Genomic DNA, 18,432 nt, shown 5'->3' with positions numbered 1-18,432 from the left:
ATTTGATTATTTAGAGAAATACCTTCTATGACTGGCACGCCTACTATCCAGTGAATGACAAAAGCTCCTAAGACAGTGAGCTCTCAAGTAGTTATAAAGTGTGAAAAGGGAAAGAAAGGAATCAGTGTAGCCATTCAGTAAGGTCAGATCACACAGGCACCTCCAGTTACTCTGAGAACACTCTTCTGGAGTCTCACTTCTTCACACAAAATTCCCAAAATAAAGGACCAGTTCTGCATCTTTGCCTCTGCAGAAGGTGCTCCAGAGAATGCACTGCCTGGTGGCCTTGTAGGCTCAGGAACCACCTCTGGTGAAGGCAACAACAACGAATGCAAGTGTCCCTTCAGCCATCCTGTGCCATACAGCATTCTCGAAGATGAACCTGATGCTCATATCCCATGACAACAAAGTAAAGGGGGTGGAATGGGGAATCAGACCCCATGTTTCACAGCTGTTACCCATGGCAACCCTCCCTCCTGTAAAAAAGGTATTTGAAATGTGTCTCTTCACACTTCTTCCCCAAAATAGAGACACCAACAATTTCTTGCTGTGAGAGGAGAGTCTACACTCCTACTCTCTTCACCCTGCACTGTAAATCCAGGGAGTCAGCGTTACAGATTAGTGCAACATCTACAAAATGCAAGCGATAGCAAGCACTGAATTAGAAGAAGTGCCATTGAACAGAATGTATGGCTAAAGAGCCTCTGCAGCAGCCAACTGCAACAAACCCAAAGGTAATTTAGAACCACATTACTGCACCAACTCAATCAACCAAGTTTTTCACCTGAAATGTTGTATAAATCATTTGTGTTTAGAACCACTTTAACTCCTCCAAAACTCCATTCCCTTCCAAACAGGTGCTAATTTGCTTTAACATAGCCAGTGCTGCCTGACCAGCATTATTTAAACAGGAGCCACCCACCAAACAGCACAAGCAATAATGAGTCCAAAACTTGAGCTTTCCCTAACAAGGAAGGAATAAACTGGGAAAATAACATAATGAGGCCATCGTGCATTACTTCAAGTAGTCTCCAGCAAAAACCAGCACCCAGAGCTGTGATGCTGTGGACCGACAGTGGTGATTACAGTCTGTTCATGATGTGCCCCTTGAGGCATCACTGAATCTTATGCATTAAATCTCCTTGTAGCATGGTGCCCTCCTTCTCATAGCATTCTGTGGCCCCAGGCAACAACTGAAAGCAGCAATTTGGCCCAGCGTGTGCCAGTGCACTGAATATTTGGTGCCTACCCCAAAGAATGAGCTGATAGAGAAGATGACCAACCTGTACCAGAATCATGCAGGGAGCAGCATGGTTCATATGCACCAAGCACAAGAAGTACCAAGAGGATGCTTCCACACACCAGGACTGTCAAGTTTCTGAAAATCTATTTAGAATGCCATGGGGAAATAAAACTATTGCTGGGGGAAAATACTGTAGTTCACAATAGTCATACCAGGTTTTACAAGAAAAATTCAGTAAGAGAATCACAAGGGCCTACGCACAAAGGAAAGACAATCTGTGCCTTGTACTTCTGGCAAAAGCAAAGTGGTTTGTGAATATTCTGCCTTTTTCTGAGGTTACCTGGGTGACTACATAAATCAAGAACAAATGACCTGCCAGCGTTTGCACCAGGACAGTAAACTGACCTATGCCAAATTTGCTGTACATAGCAAACCATCTTTTCACCCATTGGAAAGACATCATGTGCTTGGTTAGAGCCAAAGCTTCCAATCTGGCTTACAGATATCCAGAAATTCTCTGTATGACCAGTAGAGTCATCTGGCAAGGTGACTATAAGGACAGTTGTGAGGTGGTATGTTATTGATAAAGATACTAGCCTGTCACCCCAAAGTAGCACTGGCAGTTCTAAATGTATTCACCTCCAAATTTAGACTTTCCCAAATGAGAGCTGTCAACAGCAGACTGTTCAAACCAATTTCATTCTCTAAACAAGACATATTGGACTGTCTGATTGGGAGCAAATATCACAGCACTTCCCAGTAACTGCATCCAACTGTGCAGAAGAGGTTGCATTTGGCAAAGGGCACGCAATTCTCAGGTGAGAAGGCAAGATGCAGTTTTTCTCAGTGGAAACTTCCATGCCTGGTAATCACTCAGTAAGGAAAGTAAAACTGACATTACCAAAGCTCCTTTGAAGATGTGTCCCAAACCACTTCTCAATTCTTTATTTTCAAACAATCCCAAAGAGAACTGAGGAATGAAACATACAATTCACTTTTCATATCAGAGGTTTGAACTACAGTTCAGAGGTTTCACCAGTTTTCACCAGTGTCTGTGTGCAGTAAATGAAATCAGATCATCCGGAAATGATGACACAACTGTGAACTGTGAAAACCAATAGCCAAAGAAACAAATACTCGTGAGCCCAAATCCTATATCCTCTTGCACCACTTTAAAGCTGTTCCTGCTTCCTACCAAGCTCACTGTTTCCCCCTTCCCCCCCCCCCCAACGATTACATGCTTCTAGTCTGTTAAAACGATTGGCATTGTCCATGGTTTTGCTTTACCGATTGCTTTATTTTCCCCACAGCTCTGGGTAACTGCAAGCTGAACATAACTTCAATTAGGCAGCGGAGAGGTGTACTGAATAGCATATTTCCTCTTTCTCCTACCTCCACAGTCTCTGCTTTTGCTCGATACATAACTTGCTAAAAAATGGATTTTTTCAGCTTTCTCACCAAGTAAAGGAAATCAAACCAATTATTTTCTTTTTCATGTTTCTCAGAAGAAAACTGAAACACAAATGTTTTGTGTTGAGCAAAATCTTCTGTTTTGGAGCATTGTCACTTATTGTTTGCCAAATATTTCAATTTTGTCAACAGAAAGCTTCAAATGGAAACAACCAAGATAGCCTACTTCAAACAAACCAAACAAACCCAGAACCCCCAAAGGTGAAGTTAACCACATTCTTACTTTTTTAAGGCAAAAAAACCTTGTCAAACTCATCTAAAATTTTAGGATTGCCACACCACACACACAACCAGACTTGAGGTCTATACATTACTTGCCAAAAGAAGACAGGAAGAAAATGAGCTTCAGCTGAGATACTGCTATGCTGTTCTGTACTGCTGAGATGCTGCCACACTGCAGATAAGCCAACACCTGGAGTTTCTCAGCATTGAATAAACACATTAATTGTCCACATTCTACAGAATCAATTTTATGTTGTCAACAGCTCTGTCTGTTGTCAGGTATGTCTGACCACAGGAGGAAACACACAGGTTTGAAGTGAGTTGCCAACCACTGTAGAGTATGCCTGTGGCAGAATTGGGATACTCTGATTTGGAACAGCTTAGTCTACAATGTTTTGTTCCTTATGAAAATGGGTTACCTGATGGAAAAAAATTCCCAAAGCACCCTTTCAGAAAAGAGGAAACACTATTCAACACTGCAGCTCTTTTTGGACCAAAGCAAGTCCACTGCTTCAGAGCACACTCATCAACATGTTATCTTTAGCCTTCCCAGCAGTGTTAGATTCCCCAATAAAATCAGTAGGCTGCTACAGTAATTCTTCAGCATCTTTTTTTCCCAGAGATTCCTCTTTAACAACTAATGCAGAGCACTTTTTCTTCTGTTCTACAAAGCTATCCAAGCTGCTGACTCTGCTAACAAACATTCATCATGAGAATATCTGTATTTAAAGTTGCTGTGCACGCACCTGAAAAACGGTTAAGTTCAGGATCCAGCTGCTATTACACACATGCCTCAGACTGAATCCTCAAATCAATGCCCCTGCTCTGTTCAATTAGCCTCTGAAAGTGAAGGTCCTGTCTCAAAGCTGCTGTTCAGGACTGTCTCTCCCCTCACAGAGAACACAGCTCTCCTGTGGGCACAATCAGTCTATGGAATTAGCACTCTTTGCTCAGGCACAACTGGACCTGGTGGTGCACGGATCCTGAAGACAGCACAAGGTTATACAGCAATTGTTATGGAGGCTGCATAAAGCCTGAAATAGTGCTGTAAAAAATTACACTCCCATTAAATACATTTTTATGGGATACAAAGTGGCTTTGCTCCCATTCCAACACATCTGCTGTGATGACCCTCACAGTTCAAATAGGCTGGCCAATACCATCCCAGCTTGACAAGGCTGTCAGCCAGCTCATGGCCACATTACATGCCCACATGCACCACTGAACACAGTAACTGCCATGCTGGCCACTCAACCCAGCAAGTGAACTAAGGCCCTCAAGAGCAAAATGTTCTTAAAACCTGAATGAAAGCAGCCATAACAGCTAGATAGGGCAACTGCAGCTGGATGCAAGAGGGCTCTGTTCCATACCACTGGCCACAAGCTCGTGCTTGGTCTGTAGCATGATCAAAACCAAATAAAGAACCAGCAAGAGAAACAGCAACACAGCTGGTCTTTACTACGAGGCTGTAAATCCTGTGGTCAATACTTAATCCTTTACACACAATGGTCACACCACTGAATGGAATGGGACCAGGATTCCTTGGGTCAAAATGCTCTCATTGATGCTGTTGGTAGTCCCAGTGAGAAATAACAGCAGAATCCTTCTCTTACATCCCTTTTCTTTCCATTGGCACCCTGCACCCCTAACAGCCTTCCATGGCTGCCTTTAACCTTCTTCCAAGCAGACTTTGTTGTATTTTGACACCATACCACACCAACCCAGCACACAAAAGACTTCTGCAACAAAATTCTTCTAATCAGAGTCCTTATTAGAGCTTTTTTCTGTTCTCAGTAGCTAATACCACCAAGAAAGGTGGCCTTAGCACCATTACCAGAGGATTCTGTACTACTTTATGGTGACAGAAAGTCCAATTGCACAGGGACAAAAGGCTAAGTGCCAACAATTACAAATGGTATCTGTGCTGACATCTTTGTGGCATTTCACTTTCTGAATTGCTCTTCGTTACTGCATCCTAACATACACATCATATGGTTTAATAGGTTAAAATATGTTCAACTGATTGTACAGTCATTCACTACAAAAACAGTGAAATCACCAATATTTTAGGACAGTTTCTCAAATCTATTAATACCATGCAAACATATGGACAAAGCTGTTTATATCTGCACATTTGTTTGGTTTTTTTATTTTAACGACAAAAGCGTCATTGGGAAAGAACATCCCATGTTCCAAAAGCCATCTGGATCCCACTGGGGAGGGTCAGTTCATCAGAGATGATTGAACAACGCCAGGATGTCTTCACTGTCCCATTGCAAATCTTCACAACAAACTGGTCCCCAAGGATGTCCAGAATGACCCACACATAGAGGAAATGTAACACATGCTTCATCAGCAAACTTGCAGCAGGTGTACCAGAAATGTGCCCCTGTTTGGAACACCAAAAAGCACTGCTGCAGGCTGAAGATCCCCTATAGCGAAGGGCCCCCTCCAAGTTTCCTATCCAAGGGCTGCTTGCAGGAGTCTGTACCATGACCCTGCTTCTCTGCTGAAGGCGACACACAGCCTGCTCTGCGGCAGCAGGGAATGGCTCCACTCTCCAAAGAGCAGCCCTGAAGTGAGAGGGGAAAAAAAGTTTGACAATGCAGGTGTATGTGTGATGTTATGGAACACTTTAGAACACACTTATTTGAGCATCGAAATATAGGTAATTTTAAAACTGACACCACTCTAGAAACTGGTTTGGTTGACATCCCTCATTCCACCAGGCCAAGAGACTCCACTCCAGAACAGACAATTCCAGTACCTTTTCTTCCAATATCAGGAAATTAGAAAAGTCTCTATCATTTCTAAGCTTTTCACTCGACACCCTAAATCCGTAACACTACACCCGAACTAAGTAGTCAGAGCAGCTCTAAAATCTGAAGAGTACATTGCAATTTCTCCAGGTCCGTGCCTGTACACACTAAACCTGTCTCTCCTGCAGGATTTTGACCCCAGAGTTCACTCCTGCCACTCTGAGGCCAAACACTCTGCAGAGCTAAACCAGATACAAGGCTTAGGAAGGAGCTCTACTATTTTTAACTGCATATAAAATGTGAAAATAGCATTCATACTCCTATAGAAACACTTACATTGCAAGTGAGGCCCTTCAATTATACCTTGAGTAAAAAGGAACTGAGATGTATTATACAGTGCTTTGTTTACACTCGCACTGCTGTGTAAAACCATATGTTACAGTACTAGTGACTCTGATGCTCTTTTTTATCATTCAGGTACTTAATCACACCCTACACTGAGTTAACTATGTTCAGAGCACGTATGGGTATTTATTCAGCAGCCTGTGCAAGTATCTAGGTCTGAGATCACATGTGTCTCCCAAAATACTGCACATTTTAAGAACTGTTAGACCTTCATCTCTAGTTCTTGAGCAGCCTCATTGAAAAATCAGAGCAGGGGTTTTAAATTGTTTGTGAACATTAGCATTAAAATCAGATACAATTAATAGGAAACTCAGCTGCACAGAGAATAAAAGCAATCACATTTACTCATGGAAACATTAAAAGGCAATTGATTTTTTCTACTTTGTTGCTATAAAAGCACTGCTGCCGAGCACGAGTCGATTGTGCTAAATTGTAGGTAACAATGCAATTTAGAAACCAAAGATAGTTCTGCATTGGGGATCACCCACACAAATACTACATGGCAGCGGCTTGTTCCTCCTCCAAGACTTACCCTTCCTTGCAGCAATTCTGTATAAGTTACTTTTCAAAGATTAATCATATTAGAGGAATAAAATCAGTATGTGCTAGAATTTGCAAAAGCAAATTTCTAGAGAACAGACAGACATGTCACAGCACCAAAGTCACAACTTAACAGCATGGACTGAATCAGGCATGCAGAGGGGGGAAGAGGGAGAAAAATTTACATAGACAACACCTGGTCTTGCTAGGCAGCTGAATGTTTTAACATCACCAGTTACCTATGCTACGGTCCATACTGTACACAAAAGATGAAGTCATGTCATCTGTGCTTGATCCATATGCTTTGTCCTTTACTTTCCATATGCTTTTACATTTACAGTCACTTAAATATCAAGAATTGCTATCAAAATTGTTTGCCTTTCCTTTGGGCATTAAGAATTTACTATTTCAGATCACTGACTTGCATGGCAAAATGCAGCAACAATCAATTCTTAACTATACATGCAACCCCCTTAGAGCTCTCACCTTTGAAATGCAAACATATTACACAACGAATTAAACTCATGAGTGCACAGCAAACTAGAGCTTCTCTCTCCACATCAGTGCTTCAGAAAATGTTTCATTAACAGTAAGTACTAAGCTTGCTTTATGTCAGCTGTTTAGAAAATACATGCTTAGTTTCAGGGTATACCAAAAGGCTATTTTAAACACATTCAGTGCTGATTTATATAGAATTAGAAAGGCTACAGTAACGGTACCTTGACTAATCCACAAACTAAATACCCCACTCTGCCATTTCAGAACTGCATTTTCTCCCAAGTCACTGTCAATGATATGAATATTTGGGTCATTAGCAAATATAGTTTTAAGGAGTTTAAACAAGTGGCAGCCTTGCTGCTCTCTAGGGAACACCATCACACAGAAGTGTTCTTTGCACTCTCATTACATCTAGGCAAATACTTTCTTTTTTCTTTCAGTAATTATTTCCAGGGAAAGCAGAGAAGAAAGAAGTCATAACTCTTTTCTGCCGTCACTATGAGGATAGCAGTATCGCTTCGTAACACCCTAATACTTTTATTTCAATGCCTCAGTGTCAAAGTCTCCTTTTTCTCATGGCTGCAGGTAAGTCCAGAGCATACTGCTATTATCAAGAAGGTATGAACTCATGTCTGTCATCATGTACACTGATGTAAATTTGCAGTAATTCCATTAATTTCTGGGTGCAATTCTGAAATGGAACATTATGGCTGAGATTCACCCAGATCATTCAGAAACGCTCCATATATTGTCATGCAGTTGAAATTACAATCCTGCTCTTTACAGAACAAGCTACTTATAGAGTAGTTACAATAGGATGGCTGTGTTTAGAGCACGACTGTCAGGTGTCTCTGGGAGACACCTGACAGAAGGTCAAAATGCAGCATGAGGACTGTCATCAATCTCAGTCAGCAGCCACAATCTACTACCTGAGCAGCACTTGATACTGATGTCTTTAATTTCAGCCGAGAAAAGGGATGAATGAAAGCAACTAAAATTAACAACAAGCATCTCCCTATTTCAATAGTTTCTTTTGACCATAAAGTTTAATTTGTTCACATGAAATATGGAAGCTTCTTTTCAGCTACTTCTGTTCTACCCCACTAGTAAACCATTGACTTAAAGTGAATTACTATCCATTCACAAGAATAATTGCTATTGGCCTATAGATATTATTAACTGCTGAAGTTCCCTCTCAGGTGTGACACTGCTTCAAATTGGTGAGTGTCTGTTGATCATGACAAATATTACTGTCTAAGCATCTGTATGGTTCGCACACCTCCAAAAGGTGCCTACACAAAAGTCATCAACATGTTCAGCATGTTTCACCTGTTGCTCGAAACAGAATGTAAAGTTTAAATAGAATCCGGCATAATGAAACATCAACTGGCACTACCCTGAAATACACATTCACACAATCCACTGCCAGAACTGGGGCTTGCTGAACATGTCACTCACAATGCTCCTAGACACTTGGCTGCTAGTGCAACTATCTTCCCAATGAAAGGGAACCAGATGGTGAGCAACTCTTGGCATTTTTCAATGTTATGTGAAGTGTTTCTTCAGTTAGTGAGCACATGCCATCCCGTCAAGTCGCTTTGGAAACAGCCCTTCACATCTTTCTTCAGATTCCTCCACAAACTGCAAACAGCCCATTCAAGAGGAAGGCAAGGCCCAAGCCTATTTTTAAGCACTGAACCAGAAATCTCTGCTAGGAGTTTCTGTTGTCAGTGGAGATAAAGGAGCACCTCTAAAGATTTATTTCATCCTTGGGTCCTGTTATACCCTTTGAATGTTTAATTGCTCATCAGTGACCACAGGGGAAGATAAATATAGCCAACTCAGTTAAATGCCTAAAGTCAGATGGGATGAACAGAGGCCAAAATGCCAAACTGCTTAAAAGCATAAGTTCCACAACTATTTGTGTGGGCAAGCAGTGCTTGACAGCTAGCCTGGTCTGCTATTAATTCAGGCAACACAGCAGCGATTCAAAGACATGACTCTGCTCCTGGCTCTGTCGAATTAAGATGACCAAGTCACTTCTTCATCTAGATGAGCCACACACTCTGTAGGGCAAAGCAAAATTTTGCAAACAATATTGCTTGAAGTGATTCCACAGCCAGAACACCTAAACAGCTGCTCTGAGGCAACTCTGCTGCTGTGGATTTGCAACGACTGCATGGCAATAAGAGGATTTCAGTGTGCATGGGAAAGGCAGAATTGACTGAGGTACAGTCATGATGGTGTGGTCTTAAAGAAGAAAAGCAAAGCATCAAGTTTTTAGAAGCAGAGACTTCAAAAGCCTGCTAAAAGTAAAATAGTAAAGAAATTGATCAGAAATGTTAAAGTTTATTATTTTGACTGTGCAGGTAAGGACTGCTTTGCTTGAATAGTAAGATGTTGCCCTGCTGCAACATTTTGCCTTGGGGCAGTTTTCAGGGTTATCTTTCAGGAATGATAAATTTCAGCAGTGTGACTGACTACCTGCACACCCACACACACGCACACACAAAGAAGAAAGAAAAAGGAATTTGAAAGGAAATGAAAAACCAGAAAAGGCTAAACACCCTGCAGAGTCCAACCACAGCCCGATTGAAGTTACTATTAAGGATTTATAGACTCAAAAGTTTGGATGGAGGTGGCTCCGAGGAGGTAGAGAAGAGGTCGAAAGCTGTGTATTGGGCTGGCACAACTGAAGGGGCAGATACTCCATTTCATTTTGTGACCCAGGGCTACTGTTGGTAGGAATCAGAATTATTCAGGCCACAATGCTACAAATTTGGATCCCTCCTGTGGCCAGATGAATTACATAAATAGAAGCAGCAAGTAATTTACACATGAGGGCAAGTCTGTCTTCCACTGATGCCAGTGAAAAGATTTCTTTTGAATGTAAAGGAACCTAAGGCGGATCAGGTCCAAGAAGCGTAGCATGTTCCAATGAATACTTAATTTTCAAAGACAGTAAATGTTCTACTGTATTAAAGGGAGCTGCTCTCTAGCAGTGTTCTCCTCAGTTTAATTTCATGAGATGGATTTCTGCACAGAGCTTATTAGGTTCCTGCAGATGCAAGGCTGAAAGCACTATGCTAGGTGGAAGAATAGATTCTCATCGTCTCCAAACATCAACTGTGATTCATCACACATCAAGTTCATTTTTAACAAGACTTAGAACCATACCAGCTCACCTACCGTGATTGTTCTACAGTAAATCTGCACTTGGAAAACTGACGCTGTATTTCCCTAGCAAGCCTCTTTTGGTGATTTACAAATCCCGTTTACTCAGCTGACACATGCTTCTTTGAAGTCAAGGGACTGCTAGCCAATGACTACAACAGGCAGAGGGAAGCAAACCAGAACAAGTTACATTATAACCCTGATAGATAAGACTTCTCTGACCCAGTTTTTCAACTATCTTATTGAACACTGAACAAAATACGAACACATTTCTGATCACTGGAGATCTCTGTGTGTGCCAGTAAGCCAGCCCATCCTGAAACCTAGACACTACCACTGGCAACTGGTGCTTTTCTACTGGCATCATGGTTGAGATTTCCAGTTTTCTTTCTCATTCTATTTAAATATTTTCCAACTAACATACTTCTAAGCTCATGAGATCACCACCTGAATCCTCCTTTGCATCTTACAGAACATGCTCCCTTCTCACAACCTGAGAGATTTCTAAGACCAAAAAGGATTGTTAAGCAAATCAACGCCATCCTGCTGCAAAACAGGCAGTGGAATTTGACCAGTCTCCCTCAGCGCTGCAAGAGAAAGCCACTGATCTGCCGCCAAATAAATGCAGTAGTGCAGAAAGCAATTCTGATGCCGTGTATCTGGCGGGAAGGATTTAAAGACTTCTATTAGTTTATAAGAAACGATACCAATAAATAAATAAACCCAGAAATCAATAAAGCTCTCTACTATTACTCTTTTCTCCTCGTTTCGCTGGTTAAAACAAGAAGCTCTATCTTTTCATTAAGAAAATGTTTAACAGACCTGTGACTATCTGCAAGCAATAAGCCTTCTGTCTTCTGCTCTTCCGATTTCATTCACAAGCTGTGTTTCATTAGCAGTGGTAAGCCAAAAATAAGTCATTTGCTCCAACAATTACTGTGAATTCACTCTGGTTTTGCTGCCTCTTTAGCATCCCTTTATAAACTACCATTTAATTGGCTCCTCGCATTAATTTGCTTTATTGTACTTTAAAAGGCTGGCAGATACTGGTTTTCTGAATATATCCTAGTCCCAACTCCACTCTCTTTCCCCAGCACCCGAAATTGCCGGGACATATTGTGAAGCATTAAACAGTCCAGTGCAATATCCCGAGAGTTCTCCTAGGGAAAGAAGTGTTTCTTGCTAGTTAATTTGTTGGAACTGCAGCCCTTGATTGAATCACTTAAGGGAACTGTTTCAAACCAAAGGCACATCATTACCCTTGCAGACACTGGCCTGAATCTCACTCTCATTTACACTGATGTCACGGGCTTACAGTGGTCCCACTGACGCAGGGGCCCCACCGAGACCAGTGGTGTGACTCCAGATTTACGCTGTGTCACTGAAGGGCTGGATGGAGCCCTCACTTCCATCCCATCACCTGGAGGCTTTAGGGTGCACCTGAGCTGGTGCTTCCCTGACTGTTCAGACACTGCTGCGCTTCATCTGCCCGCCTTCAGCTTCCTCAGACCCAAGCTTTGCTCCCAGCAGAGCCTGGGATACCGGTGAGGACGCAGCTCAGCCAGGACGCAATAACCCCACTGTCACCACAATAAATACACCTTCCCGAAGGGCGCAGCACCGGGACGGCCCGGGGAAGGGGGCCTGACAGGGACCTGTCCCCCACACCAGGGAACCGGGAGACAGATGAGCCTGGGCGGTTGGGCCGCCCTGAGGGAAGGGGGAGGCTCCGGGACCCCCTGAGACAAGGAGAGATTTGGGCTGTCTTTAGGGACGATTTTGAGGGAAAGGAGGAGAGAGGCTGGGTGGCCCTGAGGGAAGGGGCTCCAGAGACCGCCATGGGGAGGGCTCTGGGACCCCGAGGGACTGGGGAAGGTCCGAGCCGCCCTGAAAGGAACGGGTCTGTGCCGCTTGAGGGCCGGAGTCGGGAGGTCCCTAAGGGACGGGGTGAATACGGACCGCGATGAAGGCAGGTGGGTAACGGGGGGTCCCGGTGGGGTCTGGCCGGGCACAGCCGCGGCCCGCTCGCCGCGCAGCGGGAACAGCAGGTGAAAGTTGCCTGGCTGCTGGGGGCCGGGCGGGACCGGGGGTCGCCTCACTCACCTCATCCCCTTGGCCGAACTGCAGCCCCAGGGCGACGAAGTGCTCCACCCGGATGAAGCCGTCCGCATCCTCGTCGCACACGTCGAAAACCTCCTTGAGCTTCCGCAGGAACCGCAGCAGGCTCGCCGGCTCCATCGCGGGCATTAGCTGGAGGCCGGCGGCACGGCCCCGGCCGCAGCAGCCATGATCGCCCGCGCCTTCAGCGGGTGCGTGACATCAGCTCGGGCGGGAGGGACAGCGAGAAGGAGGAGGGAAGGATGGAGGAGAGCGGAGAGAGGACGCGAGCCCCGGGCGGAGGGAGGGAGCGAGGGAAGGGAGAACAATAGGACAGAGCTGGAGGATGCAGGCGGCGGTGGGAATCCGCGCCCGGCAGGGGCGGGGCCGGCGCCAGGGGGCGCTGCGCTGAGGGGAGAGGCGCCGCCGGGGCTGGGCGGGAAGCGGGGCGTGAGGGGAGAGGCCCGAGAGCGACGATAATCGCGACAGGGGCAGCGAGGGGAGGTTCCGTGGGGTGGCAAATCGGCACGGGGAAGAGCAATGGGGCAGGGGAGCCCCACTGCCGGGCGCTTCACAGCCACACACCCCGCTCCTCCTCCCACCACCACAAGTTAGAACGGGAGCCAGACTGCAATTCTTCATGGGGAAAACACATTGATCCCGGTCTGAACAGGGCCAGGCTGAGGGGAGAAAAAGCAGAATGTAGTTAAGGGGGAGGAAAGTAGGGAAAGGAGGACAAGCAGAGCTTCCCGTGCTCCACTGTGCTCAAGCGACCAGGCAGAGCCATGCAGCAGCATTCCTTATGCCTGGGATTGGCTTAGAACAGATACTGTTCACCCAGACGTTAATGAGACATGGCTGGTAATGAAGGGATGTCCTTCCATTGCAGGATTCCTCATTAAAGCCTCCTGTGACTGCTGTGCTCCACAGCTGGGTTTTAATTCCATCTCTCTCCTTTTTCTTTCTCAGGTTTTTAGCCCATTTTTTAAGCCCACAGCCATGAGGTACCAGAGGGAAGACCAGGAATGGTGCTGGTTCCTGCCTTGTGCCTCAGACCAGGAATGACGGGGCAGCACCTTGGGCAGGAAGGAGCAGCTGGCTGAGTCAGGCTCAGGTGCTCACTGCCTCAGCCAGCACCTTCCCACTGCAGTTGCTAAGAGCAGGTGAACCATCCATCACCGAGTGATGTTCTTTCTTAGGTGACTGATAAAGCTGTCCCTCTAAAATGGCCATGTAATGCAGGTTCTGAATTGAAACAGTCTCCATTCATTTGCTTCTTGCAGTTAAGACAGGTCAATATGGCCCTTAGCAACCCTGAAAATCCCATTATTAGAGCAAGCTGGTAAAATTCATCTCTGTTCTAGGAATAAATAGGAGTGTTCTCCTCAGGAAGTTTTGCTTCTTTGAGCACAAGTCTCATCCCTTTTACTTGCAAATTGAATTCAGGAAGAGGTTGACCTGACAGCCCTGTACGCTGTAACCCAGCTGTCAATCAACACCACTGACATTGCACTAGGAATACAGCTCCCCACATACCCCCCCCTTTGACAGAGAGATAGGGAGCTGCTTCCAGAGCCTCTGCCACCTTGACCTTCCTTTAGTTTTAGAGCAAATACAGAAGAGCTCTCCTGGGGAGGGGGGAATAACCCAAAGAAATTCAAAGTGCAGAGATCAGATATGAGCCTTTAGGAAAAGTTGTGAGGAGAGCTGAAAGGAGAGCAAAATATTTGATCAGCAAACTCCTCTGAAGTTAGAGCAGGGTTCTTAAGCTGTTATCTCGGGACCCTTGAGCTCATTTTCAGGTTACATGCGGATTGAGCTTAGCACACGCTCAGGGGCATCTACCCAAAGTACTCAAAACATCCGTGAGCTGGTACTCTTCAGAGCTGTGGAAAGCACACCCCTGTGGAATCAGCAACTGTCAGACTGACTGCTCCCAAGTGGAGTTCAGCCTCTTCAAAGCTTCAGAGCACACGTGTGTGTCATTGTCCCACCTTGCTTTCCCAGATTGCTTTGGAGTGCCTCCTTGCACCACCTCTGACTCGCCCCTCTCTGTGCAGTCCTGGACACCAAAGTGGAGTCACAGCAAGTACTGTTGGGGGGACAAAAAAAGAAAGGAATATTTCTTCCTGTCAGCCAGGACCAGAGGAGGAATTCCCACACCTCAGGGGGAGTCACGCTCTGTCTCATGGAATCCAGTTAATCTCCACTGACTCTCCTTTACCTTCTGCTGGAAGAAAAAAAGAACTTATTCTAGATATGCAAATAAATGCAAACATAGATTTAGACCAAAACTGTCAGCATTACAATCTGTGTCATTCTTGCATTAATTTGTAAGGGGTGGGGGGAAGTGGGAGGGGAAGATAAAAAAGCTCCAGCTATAGACACTACAGTTTGGGGAGTTAATATTGAAGTCTGGAACTGCCACAGACAGCTTGAGTACTGGAATCAAACTGATAAGGAGAAATGAAGAGGCTGTGGAAGATGTCACTGAGACAGCTGAGTACTGTGAGCAAAGATCTGACAGCTGGGAGATGATTTGACAGCACTGAACTGGGATGTGGGATGCTGTCAATAAAGGTCCAAGATCTGAAAGCTGGGGGTACCCCTAGCGTGCTGAAGACAAGATACTGAGCTGAACATGTGCCGCATGCTTACTGGGCAACTGCACTGGCAACGCACAGTTTGTAAGGCTGAATTGAAGAGGAGGTAGGTGTTTATTGCTAGTGGATGCAGCTGGCAGTACTCTTCGCTGATCTCTGCTTCTCCAGTTCCAGGGTAGAACATGTCTGCTAGTACCAATGGGCTCTCTTTCCTTACTGGTTTATCAAAATATTTGTGTAATCAAAGATGTTTGGCAACTTCTTCACTTAACTCATGCTCTATGTGGAATAAATATTTTACATGCTGCAAATAGAGTTTTCTGCACTTGAAAGATTGTGGTGCTGCTACCATATTTATCTGTTCAGAATAAAGAGTTCAAGTGGAAACATTTCATTCAATACCACAGGCCATGGCTGTCATTTGCAGGCTTTCTTTACAATCAGCTGCTTTTCCATCAACGTCACTTCGACTTACATAGAAAATTGTAATCTAGTGTCAGAAAGAGCATCCAAGAAGTGCGTTCCCCAAGGCTGATGACCTTTATCTACAATTCTGGTTGTGTTCCAGCACATAGCAGCAACATCTTGAGACCCAGCCTCTCAGAACAGCCTCAGAGTGCAATTTCTTTTTATAGTATATACAAATATAACCCTCATTGAGCATTTGGCTTCTACAAATCTTACTGTATTTTGAATCAAACCCCGTTTCCCACTGGCTGCTGTAGCTCTGCTTAGCAACAGAGCAGATGTGCTTTATCAGTTGAATATTTTCTTTGATTTTAAGAGTCATGTAACAGGCAGCAAGAACTGGCTCATTAATACTCTTGCCCCGCTTGAAAACTTTGAAGTATTATTTAAGCACTAACAGTTTTCTCAGGCTAACTTACTAAGGTATGGCACAGAAGCAAGATGCTTGACTTTTTAACTGCCATTTTCTCTAATCTTTTTTCTATTATACAAAAGTTAAACGAGAACAAAACAGCCTTTAGGAATTTTGGGGAAATGTTTCAACAAACAAGGATCTTCCTTTGAACTTTTCTAGTTGTTAAAGTACCACACCTTGCAAAAGTTTGTGTGGTTTAATTTTGTATAGTGTGAATGCTCTTGATCGATTTCAACAGTGTTTTTACCAGATTATGAATTAGGTATGTGCAAAACTCTGCTAGATCAGCCTAGCTAGATGGTTAAGTGCACTTACCTCAGCAAACACACCGCTGTCTTGTTTCCTCATACAACACATATACTCACCCTCAGAGACATTGACCAAAGTTTTGAGGACAGCCAGGGAATACACCATGTGACAAAGAGCACGCCCAAGCACAAATCACAAGCTGGAATGCTATGTTCTGGTTAAAGTTGGCCAATTTAGCTGTTACTTGCAACCATAATGCCTTGTTGTAATTGGGGTTGTGCTCACAAAGACCGAAGTACCTACTCTTATTAAGTTATTGCTAAAATTAAATAATCCTCCATATCGGTTCACATAAAACCGTTTCCACCGTGAATTCACAGCATCAAACGCGTGTTTCCAAGCGCTGACCAGGAATTTCCAGGGCTGGCACCAGAGGTGTAGCTGCTAACGCCGGCGTCGTCCCATGGTATTTGGAGGTCTCCTTACTCCACCAAGTGGCCACCCATTTCACTGCACCAGCCAAGAGAATTCATTGCTGGCCACCTTGCGTAGGGCTGCAAGATGAGCCCATCAGCTTTTCCCTGACTAGCTCTAAGCAGTGGGGTAGACTTGCATTTGCCTCAGATTATAGCGCGCAATCGCATCTGGTGACCTCCTGAAAGCATTAATGGTGTTAGAAAGCATCTGACCGCTGCCAGGCCACTAGGTCATTTCTGAACCTAAGTGCTTCAGGAAGAGATCTTCATTCACTCACAGGAGATTCTGGGTACAATGAAAGGTTTAAGACGCCAGGACAACCATGTAAAAAGGAGACCTGGTGTAGCAGCTACAGTAAAGTTATTTTCAACTTCTACTAAAGACCTGTCAAAAACCAAATATTCCTGTCTCTAAGCAGCAAACATTAACAGAACTAAACCCCAGATTCTTGAAGACTTTTTTTCCCCTTCCCTCGATTTATTAAAAATCATCTAGCAAATCATGCAGCAGCTATTAAAGACTGAGGATGCACCAGCCAGTGTATTTTCTTTAGGCTAACTGACCCATAACACAGTACATGAACTGTTCAGTGAGTTATCATTTATTCCTTCAAATAGTTTCCAAAACCTTGCTTATTTTGTCCTATCCATGACGGACTACACAACATCTGAATAAACATGTTCCATCTGCAATCCTATTACAGCTGTCTGCAGGAATGTAATTCCCAGATACTGCTGTATTTAGCAATGCGATCTGGGACAGAATAATAAAATTAGAACATGATATACCATCGTGAGGCTAAAGCCAAACAGTGATTACTTGTTGTGTCTCCAAACAGATTGTGTGAGACGGGTCCGCGTTGTCTGGCTAATAGGAGAGAAAGGACAGAACACAAATATTTATGCAAGAAAATAAGTAGGTGCAGCAGCATCACTGCTGTGACCACCAATGGTGCCAATGGGCTGAGGGGCTAAGAGCACAGTCTGACTGTTTCAAAGACAAACGGCCACCGGCTTGCTTGTAAGGCGACAGTCCTGAAAAGCCTGGTTTAGGAACAGAGAGGCAATTAGAAAAGCAGCTTAACCAGGCTGGTTCTAGCAGCCTTGTAATTGCCTTTTGAAAATGATTGTGGTAGGCATTATCAAATCTACTGAGTGCAGCTTGCAGATGGAATTATTCCAGCTGTCTCTCATGCTTAGATGATTCACTGATACAGCCAGATTCACCACAGTATCTACCTATACATTTTGGTATTGAGACTGAGGATAAAAATTAGGGGAGAACAGAAGTGAGCTGCTTGATTTAAACTGGTGTCAGCAAAAGTATGATTTTTGTCTCCCTGCTGTACACTCATTCTGGCCTTATTTGTTCAAGTCCCCTGTGAATCTGTGGTTGCTTTTGCCTACGTGATATCCAAGTAAATGTTCTGGATGAGCAACTTCTACATCCTAAACCCCTGCCTTACCACAAGAGTACTTTGGAGTCAGATCTGCACAATACATCAGATGGAAATACTGAACAGCAGAGCCACAGTGAGACATTTGCTGGATCTGGATATTATTTGGATGTTTTTTGACACCTCAACCTCCTCCCTGCAGTACTGGAGCCACAGAATAAACAGAAAACCACAGCTCTGGACCACAAAGGCCCCCTTTGTGAGCTGAGACCTGATATACTAATCTCAAAGTAGATTGTTTGCAGTGCCTGCCCAGTCCCTGGGACAGCAAAGAGGAGTTCCTGTCTGTCCCACTGTTCCAGAGGTCCCTGTAAGAGGAGAAATCTTCATAGTCCACCTCTTGCTTTCCAGCTTGT

General features: G+C 44.3%; 1 protein-coding gene across 1 annotated transcript in view; it reads right to left on the bottom strand.

The window, feature by feature from the left end:
• The window catches only part of RAB11FIP4 (RAB11 family interacting protein 4), a gene marked incomplete at both ends in the record, with an annotated part of 108,605 nt that extends 96,047 nt beyond the window's left edge, over window positions 1-12,558 (bottom strand). Inside the window, one exon of the mRNA XM_080629515.1 lies at window positions 12,415-12,558. Within this exon, the coding sequence (XP_080485641.1) occupies window positions 12,415-12,558 (144 nt within the window). The remainder of the gene's footprint in view (window positions 1-12,414) is intronic.
• Between the last annotated feature and the right edge of the window lie 5,874 nt (window positions 12,559-18,432).

Source organism: Psittacula echo (genome assembly GCF_963264785.1).
Source record: "Psittacula echo genome assembly, chromosome: 14".
NCBI classification, from domain to species: domain Eukaryota; kingdom Metazoa; phylum Chordata; class Aves; order Psittaciformes; family Psittacidae; genus Psittacula; species Psittacula echo.
This window is presented reverse-complemented; position numbering and strand designations above follow the sequence as displayed.